The following is a 21,256-nucleotide window of genomic DNA, read 5'->3' as shown; positions in this document are numbered from 1 at the left end:
CATCTAATGGTCAATAAGCATAACTGCTGTGCTAAGCTGTGACCAGCCCCTGTACAAAGAGACAAGGCTTCTACATTCACTTTGAAGGCGACACACCGATGTCGATACTAACCGACATAATTTTAAAATGCTTGTATTGGCCGAGATTATATGCTACCCGATAATATCAGACAATTCCAATATTTATGCAAAAACTTTTTTTAACTGTCAAGTTTACATAATTTTTAATGCCTCAAACATTGGGTTTATTTGTTTTTTAAGGCCTGAATTTTAACAAAATCCATTTAAGTACGTTTCATGTTTGTTAATGACCCACATAATCCCTGTCTAAAACTGACCTAGTAAAAGGAAATGGCTTCCTAGGCAACAGGATAAACATAACCTGTCTAACAAAGCAACGGCCTATCAGTGTCGCAGAGAACAATGTGGCTTCTGAAAAGGCCAGTCTTCGGGTTTCACCGCTTCAATTCACCATTTGATATAATGTCAATGAGTATCCAATTGCAATGAATTAACCAATTGGCCCACTAAGTTTATTCGAGTAACAAATGACATTAAATGGCAAAACGACAGGAAATAATATTATTAAGAATCACTAAATCACACATTTTTTTTCTTGCTGGCACCGCAGCCAATAATTGGCCTCACCGTTGACATTTTTTTCTAGTTGCTGCATGGCTTTTCATCTTTCTTAGTCTTTGTCAAAAGAGCAGACTAGACGATGTTCTTTGGTGAACATGTAGAAGCCTCCTACCTTAGTACAAGGGCTGCTCACAGCTTAGCACAGCAGTTATGCTTGTTGATGATTAGATGTCTCCAAAGTAGGATGCTTGGAATTTGTTATGTGAGCAGACTATTTGCATTCATAGTGCAAAAATTAAATGAACAATAAATGAGAGAAAAATAATGAATTTTAAACTCATGACATACTTTAGCCACTGTACAGAAGCCGTGAGCCTTTGTTGATATTTTGAGCCAGAAGCACTGAGCTGTATGTGATATGGCAGTGCCTTATTGGCATTTGGTTCTTGCACTTGATCAAAAAAACTGATGTTTGCACTATTTAGATTTCAACAATAAATCTAGAGGTGCAATACAGGCCCTTTTTCCATAACTTGAGTGGAAGTTCTCTTATTTTTCATGGAATGTTTATTGGAAAACCCAGTTGTTACATTGATCATTATTAAAGCATCCAGTGGGGCATCACAATATATTTAGCCATCATCTTATGTCCAAGACAGCATATATTGGTCAAGGTTTGATATCAGTATCTGATTTTGTGAGTTTGACAATTTTGGCGTATCGGTTATCGGTTACAAAGTAATTATCGGGTGACTAATATACAGTATTAAAATTGATGCATAGAACAAAATGTTCACGAGTGCCATTCCTATTTTTCTCTCTAGATGGAAACACTTACCTTGTCCAGGTAACCATTGGTTCGGGATAGCCATCAACTGCACAGGTCAACATGGCAGATTGGCCAATATCTGCTGTGGCATTCACCTCTGACTGCCATACTCTGATTGTCGGGAGCACTGAAACACAGACGCAAACACACAGATAAAGTACAGTATATGCATCTCATCCCTGTACTCATAGAAGCAGGAAGTGATACAGAACCAAAATCAGCATTGAAAACAGAACATTTAATTCTGGGTAATGTTATCCCTGTAACTTAGAACTCGCAAGGAGACAGTCATAAGCGCACTTGTATGACTGCTTCGTGCTACCCAGTTGCTGTGGGCAACTGTTTCCACATTCATGCCTTGAGCCTTTAAGGATACACAAACCCGCACACACACACCCACGCACCCCAAGACAATACGGTGGAGAAATCTTTTGCTAACCGTTCACGATGACCTTGATAACCCGTAAATCAATCTCGCCACGGGCCATCAGGCGTCCCTCACAGGTGTACGATCCCTCGTCGGTCTTCTTTATGCCACGGATTTGAAGGTGGTTGTTGTTCAGCACCTTAAAGCGAACTTGACAGAGAAGATAAAAGCATCGTGAGGGATTGTCAAGTCATGCAAAACATTTGTGATTGACTAGTGTAAAACTTGCAGGGTGGCTCAATGGAACCACACTGACAAAGTCTGGTGGTGTCTGACATATAAGAACTGTCATCATTCACATCAGTCTGTCTAGCATCTCAGCATTATTCATGCGTTCATGCAGTGATTCCCAACTTCTGTGCCACAACACAATGAAACATCATGTGGTGTTCCGTGGGAAGCAATCGAATTGGCCTTAATTGGTATTAGTGCCTGAATAACGTATAACAGTAGAACAATTACGTGCTGTCCCGCTAAAATAAATGCACAAATTAACATTTACATGTACCATGTGTTCAACTGCACAGACTCAGATTCAGTAAGTAAATTTATGAGTGAATTGAGATGAAATCCGCATATTTTGTGACTGTCATGTAGCAGCACCCCAGCGACCCACACCGGCTGCCTTCCTGCCTCTATGCTCGTTCATCAGCGATACCAAGATGCAGCCCTCCCACAGCCAACTCCTCCCTACGCTTGCTGCGATGAGGCAGGCGACCGCGCTGGGTTGAATTAGCCGATGCCTTGTGACTGTAGGCAGGGTCTTTTCGTGCCAAAAAAAGCACTCAAAGGCAGTTTCTTGACTCGCACTTTTTTTTAGATACCGCAAATTGGGCGGGTGGCCCTTCCAAAAATAATCATACACCGGAGTACTTTAAATCATGAAATTGTCGTGGAAATTAGAACAAAATGCATGTCAATGCAACTTACTGTGTAGGTGTGTACATATTCAGAGCCTCCACTGTCAAAACATATTCAATATTAATGCACTGCATACTGTACATACCAGAATATATCCTTGAAAAAAAACAAAGCACGATTTGAGATGAAATGTTGACCACATAAATTCAATCGTGTTAATTCAAAACACTGTTACAGCCCCCGCGCGATCTTCTGATATGATGTGCAGGCGACAATTCAATACACTTTGTAATATTGCTCGGGGTCTTGGGTGAATAGCACATTGAATTGTATTTTCACTTTCAAAGGCAAATTACTTTTTACGCTCCCTTCTTTGCGAATAAAAGTCAGAGTGAAATGAGGGCACTGTCATTCACCCATTAGCAGTGCATTTGCATTTTTCCAATCATGCGCATTTTGACCAGGTATTCTACTAGTCTAGACTTTTCAAATCAATAACGTGTTATTTCCTACTAGCATCCGACTTATGCTTCTTCATTTTAAGTATCTATTATACACAAAGTTACATTCCAGGAATGAATATTATTTGTTGTTGTTAAAATTGTATGGTGGAACTAATCAAATTATCTGTACTTTCGTGCCCATTCATAAACGTCTAGTACAATGTGAACCAGAATAACACATACCGGTAAGTCTTTCACACTCTTTGCAAAAATAACCCCCTATTTTCCAATCACACCAAGCCATTTGGTTAAACACACATTTCATATTATGCATAATATCGACCCCATGTTGGTCAAAGAGCAAATTTGACCACTCTCATTTTGCATAATGTAGAGGTTCTTCCATCCCTGTGTCACTGCAATTTTCAAACAAGGTGTCCCAGAATGTAATCATGCCAGAAACTCGACAATGATGAACACAACTTTGAATTTCAATTTATTTTGTGTTCACTTGAGTGCCATCTTACCATCTTTTTCCATCTGTATTCTAGCTCCTCTGTACTTCCAGAGTATTGTGGGAGGAGGAGAACTGATGACATCACACACAATGACAGCGGTGTCCCCTTCAGTGAACTCTTGGGGCGACGGGGCATTTGTGAAGGTGATTTTCTCTGAAAAAACAAATAATCGGTTCAACATGTTGCAATTATTCTGGTCAAGTTTCATTTTTGATGGTTCTATTTGTATTCATTAGTTTAGTATCATGTATCTATGCAAAGGTATATACAGCCAGGCATGTTTTCACAGCTTTACATGAGAGGATTCTGACGGGGCAACTTTAAAACTAAATTTCTTCAGCCTTCCAGGCCATTGTATATTTTAAAAGACATTTGCATATTTGCGAAAACGTACCCTAAATGATTTCTTCCGACTTAAAAAAAAAAAAAAAAAAAAAACTGCTTGGGATATCCTTTAACTATTAGGAAAGCCCAGGGGCTGAGGATGTTCAAACTTAAATTTATGACAATACTGTAATTTATTGAAGATAATGGCCTAATGTTTGTCTATTTTACCAATCACCTTACAACTCACCATACCTCATTGTTTAAACAAGGTATTTTAAAACAACCAGCTCCTTTTAACCAAGATTTTCTCCTTCTAAAATTAGTTTGCTCAGCTTTACTTTCCCCATGTAATTTAATCAAGGTCCTCCGGCTGACTATATTTACGGCCGTATATTTTCATTCTAAACTAGCCAAACTGATTGATAGAGTTTGCTGTGGCGCTAAAGCACTACGGCGACCTTAAGCACTTGACTCAGGTCAAATGTTGCAGACTCCCATTGAGCTGTAATCTTATCTGGTGACGTTCGGTAGATTAGAAAGATAAAAGTGTGCTTTGTAACAGTCTGTGCCTACAGGTGGAAACAATAATTGGAAAAGGGAGTTGACATTGTGGAAAAAGGCAGTCTGGCTATGATGGCCCCTTTCTAAATAAATGGCTGAGAATTTTCCTTTAAGGGAAAGGAAGACAAATATTTAAACTCTAAGTATCAAACTATGTAGATATACTCTTCTATTTGTTATATGCATGGCTTACTGCGTTCTATGAAATAACAAACAATGAAAGAGGTGAAAGCGGGGGAAAGCAAGAATCTGATAGACGTGCTGATGCACAGCGTTCACAGAAAATAAAGGACATTCATCACAGTAGCTGAAAAACAGACAGCATCATTAAGCAGCCTTCTAATGGTCTTCCGACTATTTATCGAACTGATGAAAAATCTATGTTGCAAAAAAAAAAAAAAAAGAGCAAAAGAGTAATGTTTTGCCCTACAGCAGTCAATAAAATAATACACGTTTAATAAACAATGTGCGTGCCTTTTTTGTCCTGCTTTGATTCTGTGCGGAAAATACTTACGGAATATTTTAATGTTAACCGTTGACTCTCCCTGTTGATCGCCATTGGTGGCGACACACTTGTAAGTGCCGGCGTTCTCCGTCATAGCTCGGTACAGCGTGAGGATGGATGACGTCTCGTCGTTTCGGGTCACCGTGATGTCGGGTCTGTTGGGTTCTATCCTGTCGCCGCTTGGCCCGAACCAGTCTATGTGTTTTGCCCCACCGATAACTTGAAAGCAATGGGGGGGGGGGGAAACAGTCTATCTATAATGTATGTATGTGCAAAGTAGTAAAGAAAGTCAATCAGTTCCCCTGGACCAAATAGTGCTGACGATACAATTCTGTTTTATGCACAGAAGCCTTAGCTTTATGGGCCTCGCAATTCACGCTTCACCAGCGGCTGTGTGACTCAGCAACAGAGGCAAAATAATAATTACATAGACTTACAAACTACATTAAGAATTACACGTGTTGGTGGAAATTACACTCAATATGGTACGTTGTGTATTGTACCTCGGTTTCTCCGAGTGCAAACAATACAATACATAGTGATTATCTTCCACCCATTTCCACTAGTGTCAATGCGGGGCGTGTGCTGAAAACAATCACAGTCATTTTATTTAGGGCTGCAGCTATCAAATATTTTAGTAATCGAGTAATCGACTGAAAATTCTATCGATTAATCGAGTAATCAGATAAAACAAATATATTTTTAGGTGAAGAGCAATTATAAATATACATGAGAAAACAAGACATTTCATCTAATCTTGAACCATTTTCAGTCAATCAATGTCTTTATTTTCGATGTACATTGTTGAAAACAGCCAACAATTACATCTCAGATGTAACTAGAATAAAAAAAAGACTAATTCACTGCTTTCACTCAAAAAACTTTTAGATCTTATTAAAAAAAAATATATTATACCTAAAAATGCCGTTACACTTGATAATACACATCACTTAAAAGTTAGGATTTTTTCCCACGTGTTTCAATTGAATTTCTAAATGTGTCAAGCCATTTTTAAGTTCTAGTTAAGTTTTAATTTAGTCTAAACTGTAAGTCCTGATAGGATTTTGAGTTTTTGCAGTGTTCAAAATAAATGTACGATACAGGCTGTATTGGAGCACATTAGGGACCAGTGCTACTTGGTGTTTTATCCAGCAATGACTACTGAGCTAAAATTGATAGTTAGCATTATTGAGTTTTTATTTTACACCCTCATCACTCCACAACGCTATATTATGTTAAGCCTATATGTAAGACACGTTAGCCACGCATCGAAAGTGGTCATAATTAATAGAAACCTAGCCCTCCGCAGGGCTAACGTTACTTGAGCTAGTGACAGTAACGTTAATCTTATTTATTAGCGCTTAGCGCTCTTTAATAGCGCTTAGCGCTCTACTGCTTTAAGATGGCGGCTGTTTACTAACGCTGCCCAGACGCGGCCGAGTCTGTCATTTCGCATCTAGTTCAACATACATGTGATCTCTATGAGACTCATCAGACGCTACCTGCTACCAACGTAGCATCGTGCAGGCTAGTATTTAGCAACGTTGGCGTCGTTTGTAGCGGCTGTCGGCTGCAGTGTTTTTTGGGGTTTTTTTTTGCTTCTTCCTCTACGCACGTGACATCAGTGCGTTGTCCCACATTAAAAGTAGTCCGAGCAAAACGTGATGCTTAGAGCTGTCAAAATAAACGATTACTCGAGGTGAATATAATTACGCGGATCAGTTTTTAAACTCGAGTTACTCGAGTTGCTCGAGTATTCGTTTCAGCTCTAATTTTATCCTTTGGATTATGTTTCAAGTGTATTGTCATTAAAAAAAAAAAAAAAAAAAAGATTTTACAATGTCATGACAACTTGTCTCACATGCTTACCTTCACACATGAAGAATTTGGACTCCCCGATACTGATTTCCCCATGACTGGGTGTTATCTGCACATCCAGTGACACTAGAAAAACAAGACGACAACATCCATGATGAAGTAAAAGAATACAGAAAGAAAGTTAATCTTTGTCATGGAGCTAGACCAGTTGTTCCCAAACCGGTCCTAAGGGACCCCTGTGGGTCTTGGTTTTTGTTCCTACTGATTGAGCACAGACCGTTTAACCAATGAGGTTTCTGCTAAAACAAGCGGCACCTGACTACAATCAACTGATTACACCTGTAAAACACCAGATTGGTACACATGTGTCGTCCTGTTTTGTTGGAAAGAAATCCAGCACCCACAGCGGCCCGATGTGGAATAGTTTGGGAACCCCTGAACTAGACTAACTCAACACTAAACAGCCAAAATCAAAGCACCCATGTTTTTGAAAAATTTACATTGGAGGTCATCAAAGGATGAAATGATCAACTCCGTCCTGTCTGATAAGTACAATACAATAATATTAATGATAATTTTTAAAAAGGCATACAATCAAGACTCTTGGAGGCAGGGATTCAAGGTCTAGATTGGTAAAGGCCAACACTTTATCAATGTCTGGATGAGAAAAAGACTTGATTTCTTTTTCGTCAGAGTGGGGTCTGGATTGAAGCCTTTGCCTTCCTAATTAGAACAAAGCTTCACTTGTTTCCCAAGGGGAGCAGTTAGTTTCTCGCGGTTGAGAAATGTAACTAAATAGACCCAAAATCCGGCGCTATATCGTCAGGGTGTCAAGGCAAGAGCAAAGGGAGCTACAAAGGGCAGGAAGCTGGAGAGAAAAGGCAAACTGAATCAGCCAGTAATGTGGAAGAATGATTAAAATTAACTTAATTTTGTCCTCTGGCGTTTTGTAGTAAATCCATTAGGCCACACAACCAGCATTACCAAAAAAAAAAAAAAAACTTGCGCGTACACGCTTTATTACATGTCAAAACAGACAAATATAGATTAATCACACTACCGTTGCTGATCAAAACCATGAATGAGTGTCACACTACATAATGTTAAAGTGGAACTGATCAAAGCTAGGGCCCTTTTTTATACAAAGCTTCTGAAGTCACAACAGCCTGCAAACACTTTGTCACATTTAATGTACAAACTGACCTGCAGGGATTTTCTTCTTTCTTAAATCCTGCGATTTTCTTTGGACCATTGATCACGCTCTCGGGACGTAAATGTCAGCTCCTGTTCAGTACACACACACTAATCCGCCTACCCCGTTGATCTCAGAATCAATATGATTCTACTGTTTACAAAAAACAGCACACTTGCCGAGTTTGGGAGTTCTTTGATTTAAATTAAACCACGGCCCTGACACTCAGTAGTACTATCGGAAAGCAGATGCAAAGCTCCTCTCACTGTGTAGTTAGGAACCAGACAGTAATTGCTCTCTCGTCTCAAACGTTTAAGAGGCTAAAAAGCTGCGGAAGCTTCTGTCTTGCTAAAGGGCGCAGACACATTCAAAGCGGGGGGAGGCAAGTGACACAAGAAACTGGAAATTGAATCCGAATGTGAACCCCCTGGAGACAAATCAATTTGAAACCCAAGACACACCGATAGTTAGAGAGCATGCCTGAGGATGAGAGACGCACAAATTAAAATGTCAATGTACTTTTGGAACATATTCTACCCTTACAGACACTACGAAGTTCTAAATAACTCATTGCTTCACTACAAGAATCATACTTAAGCATAAAAATGGCAAAAGGCATTTCGGAATCAGGACCTTTGCCCTGAGAAATCCTTTGCAACCAGAAAACTCTAAATTTCTATTATAGAATATACAGTGTATCACATAAGTGAGTACACACCTCGCATTTTTGCAGATATTTAAGTATATCTTGTCATGGGACAACACTGACAAAATGACACTTTGACACAGTGAAAAGTAGTCTGTGTGCAGCCTATATAATAGAGTTAATTTATTTTCCCCCCAAAATAACTCAAAATATAGCCATTAATATCTAATAAATTAATATCTATATGTCTTCAGCAAACTGTTTGCGGGCTTTCTTGTGTACCGTCTTCAGAAGACACAGCCATGCACATGAATTTGAAGTAGAGTGCAGCGCATGGTCTGAGCACTAACAGGCTGACACCCCCCCCCCTTTAATCTCTGCAGCAATGCTGACAGCACTCCTGTAACGAGTCAAATGACATTTTGGAGGGAAAATGACAAGCAGTACTCAATTTGGACATTTAGGAATGTACGTTTTTTCAAAGGGGTGTACTCACTTTTGTTGCCAGGGGTTTAGATATTAATGGCAATATTTTGAGTTATTTTGAGGAGAAAATAAATTAACTTCATTATATAAACTGCACACAGACTACTTTTCATTGTGTCAAAGATTCAGCTGATTTTGCGGATTAATAAGTTTATTTTTCGCTGTTATTTTTCACCGGGGGATATTGGCCAAAACAAGCCTTACTACTGTGGGACCATGGGACTTACGAGGAAGTGAGTAAACATCGTGTTTTGTATTATGTCAAATACTGGGATCATTTTAATATGTAGGTGGCTTGCATTTTGTGGCTGACATTTTCCTTGTCCCCTTGGTCAACAACCGGCGGCTTGTCGCATATCACCCTGCCGGGAGAGCACTATACTCGGCTTATTGCCCTCTTCATGTGCCCAGTGTTCTGTCGAATTTTCCGACCGATCAGAAATTGCAACTTTGTGTTAAAAATAGCCGCGAATACAGCGATTACAAAGTAAACACTACAAACTTTCTCTAAATAAAGGACTAATTACGTTTGATCATGGATGGGCATGTAAAATGCTCTCCTCATACACATTAGCTGCACATGTTAGGTGCACATAGTGACGGGATCTGTCGTTCACTTGAGGAAACGAATCCATTTCAGTTCGTTCATTCTGCTTTCACAGCCTCGTCTCCCTCCCGCTGCTGCAAAAGCGAGGGAGAACTTCTGCGTCGTCTGTCCTATTTCTATGGGATCAAAGGCATGGCCCGTGCTTGCATTTCGATTTAGGACACGGTTAAACATTTTCCTTTTGTGGGGGGAGTGGGGGTTTGGGGTCGGGGGCGCACGGACTTTCTTTAGCATTATCTTGATCACATATACAATGCTGCTGTTACCAGCCAACGCGGCATGCTTGCTGTCACGAAAGTAAAAATAAATCTAAAGTTTGATTTCTAAATATGGAACGACCAACACATCATATTTACCTCTCGCTCTGTTGTATTTTTGTTTTTATGCTCATCACTATTATTTTTGGTCACTATTGTTAAAACAAAAGTGTAAATAGGTAGTTGTCAAATGTGCTGCTCTGAAATGAAAACAATGCTACATTTTGATGTTTGACAGTTTAATTGCAAATCAGTATTAAGATGATCGTATTGAATTTTTGCACTGGTATTAACAAATAAAATAATCTGGTCATCTCCCCTGTCGTCCTCTCATCTCAGATCGTCAAATGCTGACGAGAAATAATTGTTTGCTCTTTACGATGTCGCCTTTCTACTCTTATTAGTCTGTTAAGAAAAATGTAGACATATTGCGACATCTCCCGTGTCCACGTGCGTTGTTTTTGGGCGCTTGAGTAGCAAATGATGGACGGATGGACATAATTTCTCAAACTAACCAACACCCGACACGCTCTGGCACGAAAAAAATGAAACACTCGGAAAAAATTGACATGTATATACAGTTTCATTGCAAATCAGTATTATGGTGATCGTACTAAATATTCTTTTTTTTCTGTGCACATATGAGGTAAATATCGCTGCCATGAAGCCTCCATAAAGTGACAGTTCTCTGCCCCCTTCACTGCCGTCACGCGACCGCGGCTCAGCTTTTGGTTGCCTCGTAGCTACCCGTGTTTTAAACTACTGTAAATTTGATAGTATGTTGTCATAGGTAGTCCCGAGCCTGTTGAGAAAACTAGTACACTAAACCATGCTCGCTAGGTTTGTGTGGTGTTTTTGTCTGTTTGAGCAGCATATGATAGGCTCCACATTAACAAATATGTGACAAAGTCCTTTCCTTTCATTTTTTGACTCGTTCACCGCATTACTGGAAACTCAAGTTAGCAGCAAGCTAGGTCAGGAACCGGAGGACCGAGTCACTGAACAGGAAGTGACATAACTCAGTCTTGCCCCCCTGCCTGCACGCTGGCTGCTTATTGGCCACACGTTGAAGTGAGTGACAGACGCCCTGATTCTGTTTCCGCTCCCTCATCTGCCCGCAATGAGGCTGGCGTCTGAATAATTCCCCCTCAATGGGCTGCATACTAAATCAGATGAAATCGTTACTCCGCTGACGTCATCCACCATCATGTTGGGGACGCTAGAGCCCTATAATTGTAGGCGTGGCGAAACGGCAGATTAAAAGACTAATTTCTCAACATCTGCGCTTTGCTAAATTGTTGTATATAGTCGAATCGTCTCACAATATGATTCTAATTCACATAACAATGCTATTTAAGACTTTTTTTTCTCCTGTCGTAACCACTTTAAATATCTGCAGAAATGCGAGGGGTGTACTCACTTTTGTGATACACTGTAACTGCCAAGATGGGAAGTAGTACAGTCCAACCATTGTAAGGGTGACGATTATGACCATTAGCAAGAATGTAATCTCAAGCAAAGTTGAAAGGGAAATCTTCATTGACTAAGGAGCCACACCCCAGACATGCATACATATGTATGTATATATATATATATATATATATATATATATATATATATATATATATATATACCTTAGTACGGTATTCGCTATTTTTCATGTGCCAAAATACAGCCGAAGTGGCTTGGTGCGGCAGCGCTCACCCTTCCCCTGTTTGTTGCCGTGAGTGTTAGTGACTCTATTCTGCTAAACAGCCAGCAAACCCAAAAAAAAAACCCTCCAAACACAATGCGTACTTTTCTTCAATTTATTGAGCTCTCAAATCGTGGTGAAATATACAAATGAATACATTTAAAACGTTATACAATTGTATTTTTCCACATGTGAGTAGGTTCAACAGGATAGCAGTAGCACCATGAAAAAGGTCGCCAAAAACAAAACATACATTTTCCTTTCAAATTCAATATACAAACTAAAACTTACAAAGACGAATGTTAGCCTAGGCCAGTACTTCTCAAATGGTGGGGCGCGCCCCCCCAGGGGGGCGCAGAGCGATGCCAGGGGGGGCGCGAGTGACCTCGGGGAACATGCTTTTTTTTTTTTTTTTTTTTTTGCCGTACTAGAATAAAGTGTACTTGCACATCCACTCCGTGGGTGGCAGTGGCGCTCTCATTTTCAAAGTGCGTGCAGTATTTTTGAAGTAAGCAAGAGCACACGGAAGAGACTCATGCAGAGCTGGACTCACGCAGCGACCCGCTGTCTTCTTCGATTCTCACGTGTCCGGCCGAGAAGTGCCGTTTTCGGCTTGGGATCGTCACGACCACCGCCCTCACCTACGGTTCTCCCTCGGCCGCCGAGAATGCGCTTTTTTCGGGCCGTTTGCCTTTGACTTTTAATATAGTGGGAAATGAGGAAAGACCACTGTTTACTGAGTCTAAAAATGATTATAGCGGAGAAGCCAAATCAGTTAAGATGCCACTTAAAGACATTAGACCTCAATCTCATTGATAACCCGCTTGCTTGTTTTTCAGCGAAAACGTGCCGAATATTGCCAATTGTCACAATCGTCCTGCTTTGTCAGTGTTATATCAGTAAACCAGTGAGCACTGTGGTGAATCAGCGAAAATAAAAACTTTCCTTCTGTCCAAAGACCTTTTTCCCCCCTTCTATTCAGTTTTGTCTTTTTTTCGGTCAAAATTTTTGGCATGTTGTCCTGAAGAGTAAATGTTTCTAATCAATTTGAATTTGTTATTATTTACTGATTTTATTACATTTTATTTTTCAGTATCAAATGGTCAAAAATGTACCTTGAGTGTATTTTTACAGTTTGGATGTGACTTTTTTTTTATTTTTTATTTTTTTTAACTTCAGGCAAATTGATGCGCGTTAAGTCTTTTCTGTTACAAGCAACACAATGTTAAAAAAGTTATACTTTATTATAAGTTGATCTATGTTACTTTTTTTCTTTAATAGAAAAAAAAGGACACAATGTTAGGCTGAGGCGTACTTATAATAGTAATATAGACGAATGATACTATTTACAGTGGCGGCAGAGAGTTGGGGGGGGCGCGAAACATTTACGTCTTCCTTGGGGGGGCGTAACAGAAAATAATTGAGAAGCACTGGCCTAGGCTAAGCTGGGAGAGCAGCTTCGTCGACGTTTTATGTCTCACAGCTGCTGAGTGAGAAAATGCTTGAATGAAGGGGGGGAGAAAAAAAAAAGAAAAAAAAGGATCGCGTCAAAGATCGCTAATTGCGAAAGGAGGTCTCACTCCTCACTTTTTGTTTTAGATTAAACCTTTCCTCAACAATATTTACATTTTAACTAACTTATACATTTTTAACTAACTTATTAACTTATGAATTCTTTGCTCTTTTTAACACAAAGGCATGACATCATGTAGAAGAAAGTTGACACAGTGGCTGAAAATGGCAAAACTTCAGCTTCTCCCCCTCAAAAAGTCATACAGTATATATTTTTAATTTTATTTAGAAGTATTTTTACTTTTTTATAGCAATTATTTTGTTCTTGCTCTAATATTGAGCAACTTGAGCTGTGGCTGTGGGTATAGTCTAGGTTCTATTTATTTTAATTTTATATAAAATATTTGGGTTTTTTTTGTTAATTTATTTATTTTCACATTAATTTATTTTCACATTATATTCATGTTTCAATTTGCAAATATGTTCTGAAAAAAAAAAACCTGTTCAATGGATTTTTTTTTTTTTTTAAACCCACACATCTCAAAATTTTGGAGCTATAATTGCAATACCGTGATACCGTGAAACCGCGGTATTTTTGCTCACGGTTATCGTACCGTCAAAATCTCATACCGGCACATGCCTAATATATACATATATATACATACATACATACATATACATTTCATATGCATTGTACTCATGTTCTAACAGGGCTAGGGTTTTGTTTAAACACAAAATCTACTTTGCAATTAGCGATGAATGCTGAAGTAAAAATATTCTAATAAAATATAAAATATATCACATAATCACACATTGTAAAATATATTCTTTGGGCCAAAAGCCCAAGACTGAAGAGGCATTTTAAAATGAAAATGCAACTAAACTATGAGGAGATTGCATGTTTTGCCAAAACTAGGTCACATTTATCTACTTGAGTTCATTTTGGGTGTCTGAGCATGACGAGTGTCCAGAGCCAGAAAAAAAATGGTAAACTAAACACAGTCAGGAACATTACTACAGTTTATGAATTTAAATGCTCTGGGTAGTTTTGTCCATTAAGTGGTACACAGCGCTGCTCTTGGGGCATGTGTTCCAATTTCTCTTAGTAAGGTGACTTAATGAATGAATCATGAACTGTTCATGCTCCAAATGAATGATGTGTTTACTTTTAGGATGATTTTAGGTCTATGGTGGGTAGAACTACCAAATGGAGATTGTCATTGGGGGATAACGTCCTTTTTTAATTCAGTCTTTTTTCCCTCTCTCTCTCATGAGCATAAAGTTTATTTTTTTGAGGTGTTCTAAAGAAAACATATATGTCAAGGTGTGAGATATTTAAATGTTTGCAGACATCAATTTCTGGTACAGTTAAAATAAATAAACAAAGTACTAGACATAACGGACATAACACCAGAGCGGTAACTCTGGTGTTATGTCCGTACTTGACTAGCGAATAGCACCGAAGGAGAGAGCAAAGTGTGAGTGTGAGAGAGCCTTAAATTTGTGTACTCAGTGTGTTGCTAATTTCGCCTGTGGAACAAGCCTCTTATCATGAATAAAAAGCACACGTCTCACGGTCCTAAATTTCATCATAATTTGTCTCTGTATGTGTTTCTGAAAGACATCAAAAGAGCAGAGTTTTAGCTGGCCTTCTGTTTGTAGTTGTTGCTAAAGACATCGCACAAAGAAAAGGAACATTTGACATCTGCAATGCATTTGTGATTTAACATTTTCTGTTGCTGTGGGCAATGTCGTATTTGTATGCGGCACAATCGTGATGACAGAGAGGCAGCTTGCAGTATTAATAATTCATACGTCTATGGATCATCAACTAACTTTTGGTGTTAAATTAATGGTTCCACAAAGTAAATATATACTGGATTGGGTACAGACTGCCAGCCATTTACCATTGTAGAACAAAAGCTTTGTCACAAAACATGTCGTTAATGAATTAATTCCTGTGCAAGTCACATTAGTGTTTGTTTCAATTTATGAGACTTTATGATACTGTACTTGCTTTAGCCCTTCTTATGATGCATAGTGTGTTCTAACCAAGTGCAAACGCGCTTCCATGTGACAGATAGGAGGTTGTTTTATTAATTAAAATGATATAAGTGACTGCCCTTAAGTGACGGTAATCAGCAACTGGTTCTTAAGTTTAAAAAGAACCCAGCTAGCTTGACTTTTTAAACATTTGAATTCAGGTTCCCAACAGGAGCACACTGACTTTGCCACGGTTACACTGAAAGTGACTGATAAGAGCAAGGACACAGATACAGTATATGGAGATGGAAATATATGCAGCACGTGGTCCCTTTCCTCCACTGTCTCCCAGCTATCTTAGAACAACTCCTCGGGTGCAGCAGTCTTTGCCTCGACCTGAGTTGTGACTCGCTTCACTTCACGATTATGCTCATTATCTATTCTGCCAGCGTAGAACACGCATGAACTTCAAAAGCACCCTACATTTGACGGTCAGAGTTAAAAAGTTTAACGACCACTGAGCTAAAGGAGTGTGAGGCGCACTGCCTTTAGGGGAGCTGCAGCAGCTTGAGAAAAATAATACGTTTTGAACCTACAAAGGAACATACCTGTATATTAGAAGGAGTCCATAGTAGAGGTGGAACAAAATGTGTATTGTGCATATTTGTTAGGGATGGGACTCTATTAAAAAGAATAATAATAATTAGAAGGTTTGTAATGAATTAATCTTCATCAACACATTTCAATCTAATAGCAATATGTCGTAAAAAGCGCTATCCTTTAAATTGAAAGAATTTTAGTAGACAAATGAATCAAATATTATACTCTGGGAAAATGTACAGCAATTAATTGCATTTCAAATCGAAACAGTGGAAAAGCAATCTGGACAATTAAAAAATTATCTGAAGTTAAAATGCCATCTTAGGTCTTTTTACCCCCAGAACAGTCCAGAATGCAAATGGTCAAAAGAGCAAAGAGACCATTGCAGAGCAACTTTCATGTATTGCATTTGTTTTTGGGGTACAATTAAAAACTGTGGGTTTATGTATACCATAAAAATGCTTTTTTTTTTTTTTTTTCTTGCTTTTTTTTTTTTTTCTTTTTTTTTTTTTTTTGCTACTTGAGAAAAAAATAGCATTGTGATCCGACATCCCAGTCATATAGTTAAAAGTTTTTGTGATTATTTCAGGTTGACTTACAAATAATAGATCTATGAGTGTTTTTTAACATGAGGTTTTCCAGCGAGGCTGTTCTATTAACTGTGTGGGATTAAAATAGTCACTTGTTTAAGATTTTTTTCTGGTCTTATTTTCAGTCCAGTTTATATTAAAATCTTCAATAATGATCATCTCTTTGTGTAGCTCACGATGGTTAAGACATTTTAGTTTATCATAAAAATCTAATTTAGTGGTTGGTTTAAGATATACGTAGATTATGGAACATGACAAAGTAGTTGAGCGTGAGATACTCACGCCACCACACTCAAGTTGGGTGTCTTCAAACCCTTCGATCTGTTTACATTTTAAGCTGTTTTTGACATACAATTTAACTCGTCCATCCCTCCCATAAGTCCTATGATTCCTAAACACATTATACTGAGGCATGGTAATTACAGCATCTGATAATGAAGGTGTCAACCCTGTTTTAAAAAGGGCCAAGAAAGTCAATATTGGAATTGCAGAGTAGATGTTCTAGCTTTTGTGTGTTCAATAAACCCTTGTACGCAATTTCCCTGTTATTGTTGTCTGCCTTGGGGGGTCCAACCTTGCTTCCACATTCGCGGACCGTTTGTTGGTTTTCTTCTGAGGACTTGAGTTCCTGATTGCAGCTAATAGATCGATAAACAACACACATACTATCGATGTAGAAAAAAATAACATGGTCCTTGTGGTGTTAGTGTTACTAAACAGTATGGTCTTGAACGCTACCTGCCTGCACCGAACGTGCTTTAAGTACAAATAAAGGACACGACAGTCCTCTAATATCTCAATGTGCAAATAAGCCATCATTATAATCTGCTGGTCAGAAAATTATACAAATAGTCACCAAGCAAACTGAGTTTATGTATGTTGTTTATGCTGTGAATTGTTTATTTAGCACCTTTGGGTAATGACAGTCCTACTGAATGTAAAAGAGTTCTTATTCACCACCACAAAAGCTTCGCCAACAACATCTGACAAGGGAGCAAAATCTGAGAACACTGGCAAGACGATCATCAATCTGGACAGAGCTTTTACGTGACAAAAATGTGATGGTTGATGACCCGGTTCCGATTGGCGAACCGACTGACGAAGGCAGCATTCTCTCGGTCACGGAGACGGAGCCCATTTGACGTCCCAGTTGAGACAAACTCCATTGAAGTTTTCATGTGCTGTGATGCACAGGCTATCTGCAACAATAATTCAATTGCTGTGTTTCACTGTATACCCTTAAACATATGCAAAGTACACGACAGCACTGGATGTTAACAATCTCCATAATTATATTGAAATAAGTTTGCTCACACAATAGTTTATCGTCACGATCTGTAACAAAAACTGGAATTCTTCACAGCTGTCACTTTCACTAGACGAACTCGCCACATGAACACTACCGGTTTTGTCTTACTCTCGTTTCATGTCATCTCGTCTGTAAGATATCGACAGTGCTGTCCTGCTCATTATTGTTACTCTTGGGCTCAAATTGAAAGGGCTGAACAAATGACATGCTTATGTCGCTAGAGTCATTCTCTGGAAGCCCGGCAGCTCAAACCAATTTCGTCACCGCCCAGTGTGCACTGCGTCGTCAACAACAATGGCAACTTACTAGTTAAACTAATTTTACAAATTTTCTAAAAACAAAAACATCAGGTGGGGTTTTAATACTAAATTGTTATACCTCATACTAACATTTAGCTTTTAAGAAGTACAAGTCTTTCTATCTGTGGTTCCCTTTAAGAGATCAAACTATGATTCAATGTATGCTAAACTGGCTGTAACACACAAAATAGGTCTTTTTCTTAAGAATTGTCACCTAATTTTTAAAGGGCTCCAAGTAAATAAATAGGCACCAATCTCACGTTGTCTAAAACCATCTAACTGCAATAATTAGTGGGAAATTCATTCCTAAATTATTCATCAGTGATTCACTGCTGCATTGCCTTCTGATACATAATCAAAAACTAATTAAAAATATATTCATCTTTTTCTGTTTCATTGTCATGTAAGATTCTAATAGTCTTTGTGCAGTTCATAGTACTCCCTAAAATGGAAATACCCAATTTGTAGTGTATTCTTTCATCTTGTATACTGAACAAGGTTTTGGGATTTAGCATGCTATAGAAAAGTTTGCATTGTGAAGATGCAAGCCATAGTTATTAAGTTAATGTGTATTTCATTTTGACTTTGAATTGGGAAAACACCACTCAACAACGATCAATTCCACACCATTGACCTGATTCTTAAAGAAACAATTCATTCCTGATCCCGGCTGCCTTTTCCCAGAAACCTTGTTTTTGACTCTACAATGCCACCAGACTGCTACTATTTGAAGAAGGCAAGAAACAAGTGTTTTATATTCATAATTTGCTCATTTTAAGAAATTAAGCCCCTATTTGCTTGCCTCTCATGCTTCTCAACTGCATTTCTACTTGCTCAACACTAGTTGCCATGGAAACATGTTTCTCTCTCTCCTTTCTTTCCCTTGGTGGTCTGACATAGTGGGGTGATGGTTCCACACAGGTTGCCCCCAACATAATCCAAATGGGCAAAATTCCACCTCGAAATCTCATTATGTTTAAGTAGCCCACATTTAAACGATTCATTTCAGCCTCAGTTTGTGGTTCCCTTGTGATGGCAATAACCTGGCAGGCTTCATACTTGTAATATTCGGTAACTGTGAGAAAAATGGATTTTATGAAGCACAGTAACACTCCCCAACCAAAGTGTGTTTTAAAAATATTTTCCCTAAAAAGGTGCCACCACTGGAGCAGAGGAACTGAAAAACTAATATTTGTTCCATCCATTTTGGTTGAGTAATCACCTCAGTCGTATTAGGCTGAGCAATCCCAAATATTGCAAAGTGACAAAGAAACTAGTCACATTTAATCTGTGCCAATGTCAGTGGGGAAGCAATGGTAATTTCGAGGCTTACACAACAGGAAAGTGCAGCAGAGGAAACAGCAGCAGAATCTATGATGCCGCCATTTAAATTATTCAAATTCCTATTGGCCCTTGGAAAGGGTTTCATTGCCATAGTTGCAACATGAAATGTATTGTATGCCCTAACAGCTTGTTATACTACATGCGGGAATTGTACTGCCAAGAATTGTAGAAGTGGTGTGCACCACCAGCAAGTAGCCTATATCATTAATTAAGAAATTCTAATTCCAAACAAGTGCTTTACGAAATGGAAAGAAATCTATAGCAATTTGGGCCATTTTATATCACAATATCGATATACAGTAACACAATATAATACCTTTTTAATTATTTGGTGAAAAATTATATTATTATGTAGTGGTGTCAACAATAATCGATGCGGCGATGCATCCCGATGCGGGGCATGGACAATTCGATTCGATGCGGGCAACAAGCCGAATCGATTCAGCGCATTTTAAAATATATAAGTACGTTCAAAAGTCTTCCCTGCGCAATTCCGGTGATGCAATGGATTTGGTTTCCCTATTTGTATTATTATTGTCATGTTTCATTTTTTACACACTGCATAACTCTGGTCAAGTTTCCCACCAACCTCATAGAAGCCAAAATGTCTCCAGATGTCAGCTTTCAATGTCTTAGGTGCATCAATAATCTTTCTTGCTCCCTCTTTCTCCGCTTCAGCCATTGTTATGTCCTATCTCTTAGAGGTTAGATCTTGTGCCCGAACCCGAACGGGTCGGGCCCAAAATGTTAAGCATTCACGTTCGGGTCGGGTCGGGTCGGGTCGGGCCGCCCCGCGCCTGGACTAATAAATTATAAAAAAAAAAAAAAATGGGATAAAACCGAGAGCAGGCTCTCTGTATTGTGCATTTGCTTGTGCACTCACATGAAGCAGTGGCGCCGCCCGCTTTTTCTTCTTCTCCTCCGCTGTGGCGCTTGCGATTCGTTACGAAAGACACTTTTATTTATGCACACAAAGGCAACACAAATGTGATCCTTTTGAATCTTCTCCTTTGTGTGTCTGCAAACTCGGATGTTTTTTTTGTTTGTTTTTTTTAATTAAACTTTCCCAGCGTTATTTCGTTGTGTAAATGATTTTATAATGATCACAAAAATATGTAGACTATTTAAACATTAAGAAAAGTTGCGTTTTTTTTTTCTGCCAACTGAGAATTCGTTACGAAAGACACTTTTTTATGCACACAAAGGCAACACAAATGTGATCCTTTTGAATCTTCTCCTCTGTGTGTCTGCAAACTCGGATGTTTTTTTTTTTTTTTTTTTTTTTTTTTTTAAATTAAACTTTCCCAGCGTTATTTCGTTGTGTAAATGATTTTATAATGATCACAAAAATATGTAGACTATTTAAACATTAAGAAAACTTGCGTTTTTTTCTGCTAACTGAGAATTCGTTACGAAGGACACTTTTTTATGCACACAAAGGCAACACAAATGTGATCCTTTTGAATCTTCGCCTCTGTGTGTCTGCAAAATCGCATGTTTTTTTTTTTTTATATTAAACTTTCCCAGCATTATTTTGTTGCGTAAATACTTCTATAATTATCACAAAAATATGTAGACTATTTAAACATTAAGAAACATGCGTTTTTTCTGCCATCTCGAAGAAATGAAAATAAATTGCTGCTGCTGCGTTTTTTTTTCCCGCGTCACTCCAAGCCGGGTCGGGCTTCAATACCAGCGGGCCGTGTCGGGTCGGGCTGGATTTTTTTAGGCCCCATCTAATCTCTACCATCTCTCTGCTCTCTCAATTGCAAAAATCTGATATTTCCTCATGTTGAAACAGATTGTTATGGCTGCTAAAATGCTGCTGCCCTTCATTTTGATTAATCATTTTTTATTGTTATGTGGT

The 21,256-nt window shown here is 38.6% G+C and overlaps 1 protein-coding gene across 7 annotated transcripts in view; it reads right to left on the bottom strand.

Annotated features, from left to right (window-relative positions):
• The window catches only part of ncam1b (neural cell adhesion molecule 1b), a 109,112-nt gene that overhangs the window by 51,554 nt on the left and 36,302 nt on the right, over positions 1–21,256 (bottom strand). For all 7 annotated transcript variants that reach the window (XM_057839192.1, XM_057839188.1, XM_057839190.1 and 4 more), the window contains exons 2-6: positions 6,923–6,997; positions 5,063–5,272; positions 3,670–3,813; positions 1,851–1,988; positions 1,421–1,538 (exon numbers count right to left, since the gene is read on the bottom strand). In XM_057839192.1, the coding sequence (XP_057695175.1) occupies positions 1,421–1,538; positions 1,851–1,988; positions 3,670–3,813; positions 5,063–5,272; positions 6,923–6,997 (685 nt within the window). The remainder of the gene's footprint in view (positions 1–1,420; positions 1,539–1,850; positions 1,989–3,669; positions 3,814–5,062; positions 5,273–6,922; positions 6,998–21,256) is intronic.

Source organism: Corythoichthys intestinalis, chromosome 6, assembly GCF_030265065.1.
Source record: "Corythoichthys intestinalis isolate RoL2023-P3 chromosome 6, ASM3026506v1, whole genome shotgun sequence".
Taxonomy (NCBI): domain Eukaryota; kingdom Metazoa; phylum Chordata; class Actinopteri; order Syngnathiformes; family Syngnathidae; genus Corythoichthys; species Corythoichthys intestinalis.
This window is presented reverse-complemented; position numbering and strand designations above follow the sequence as displayed.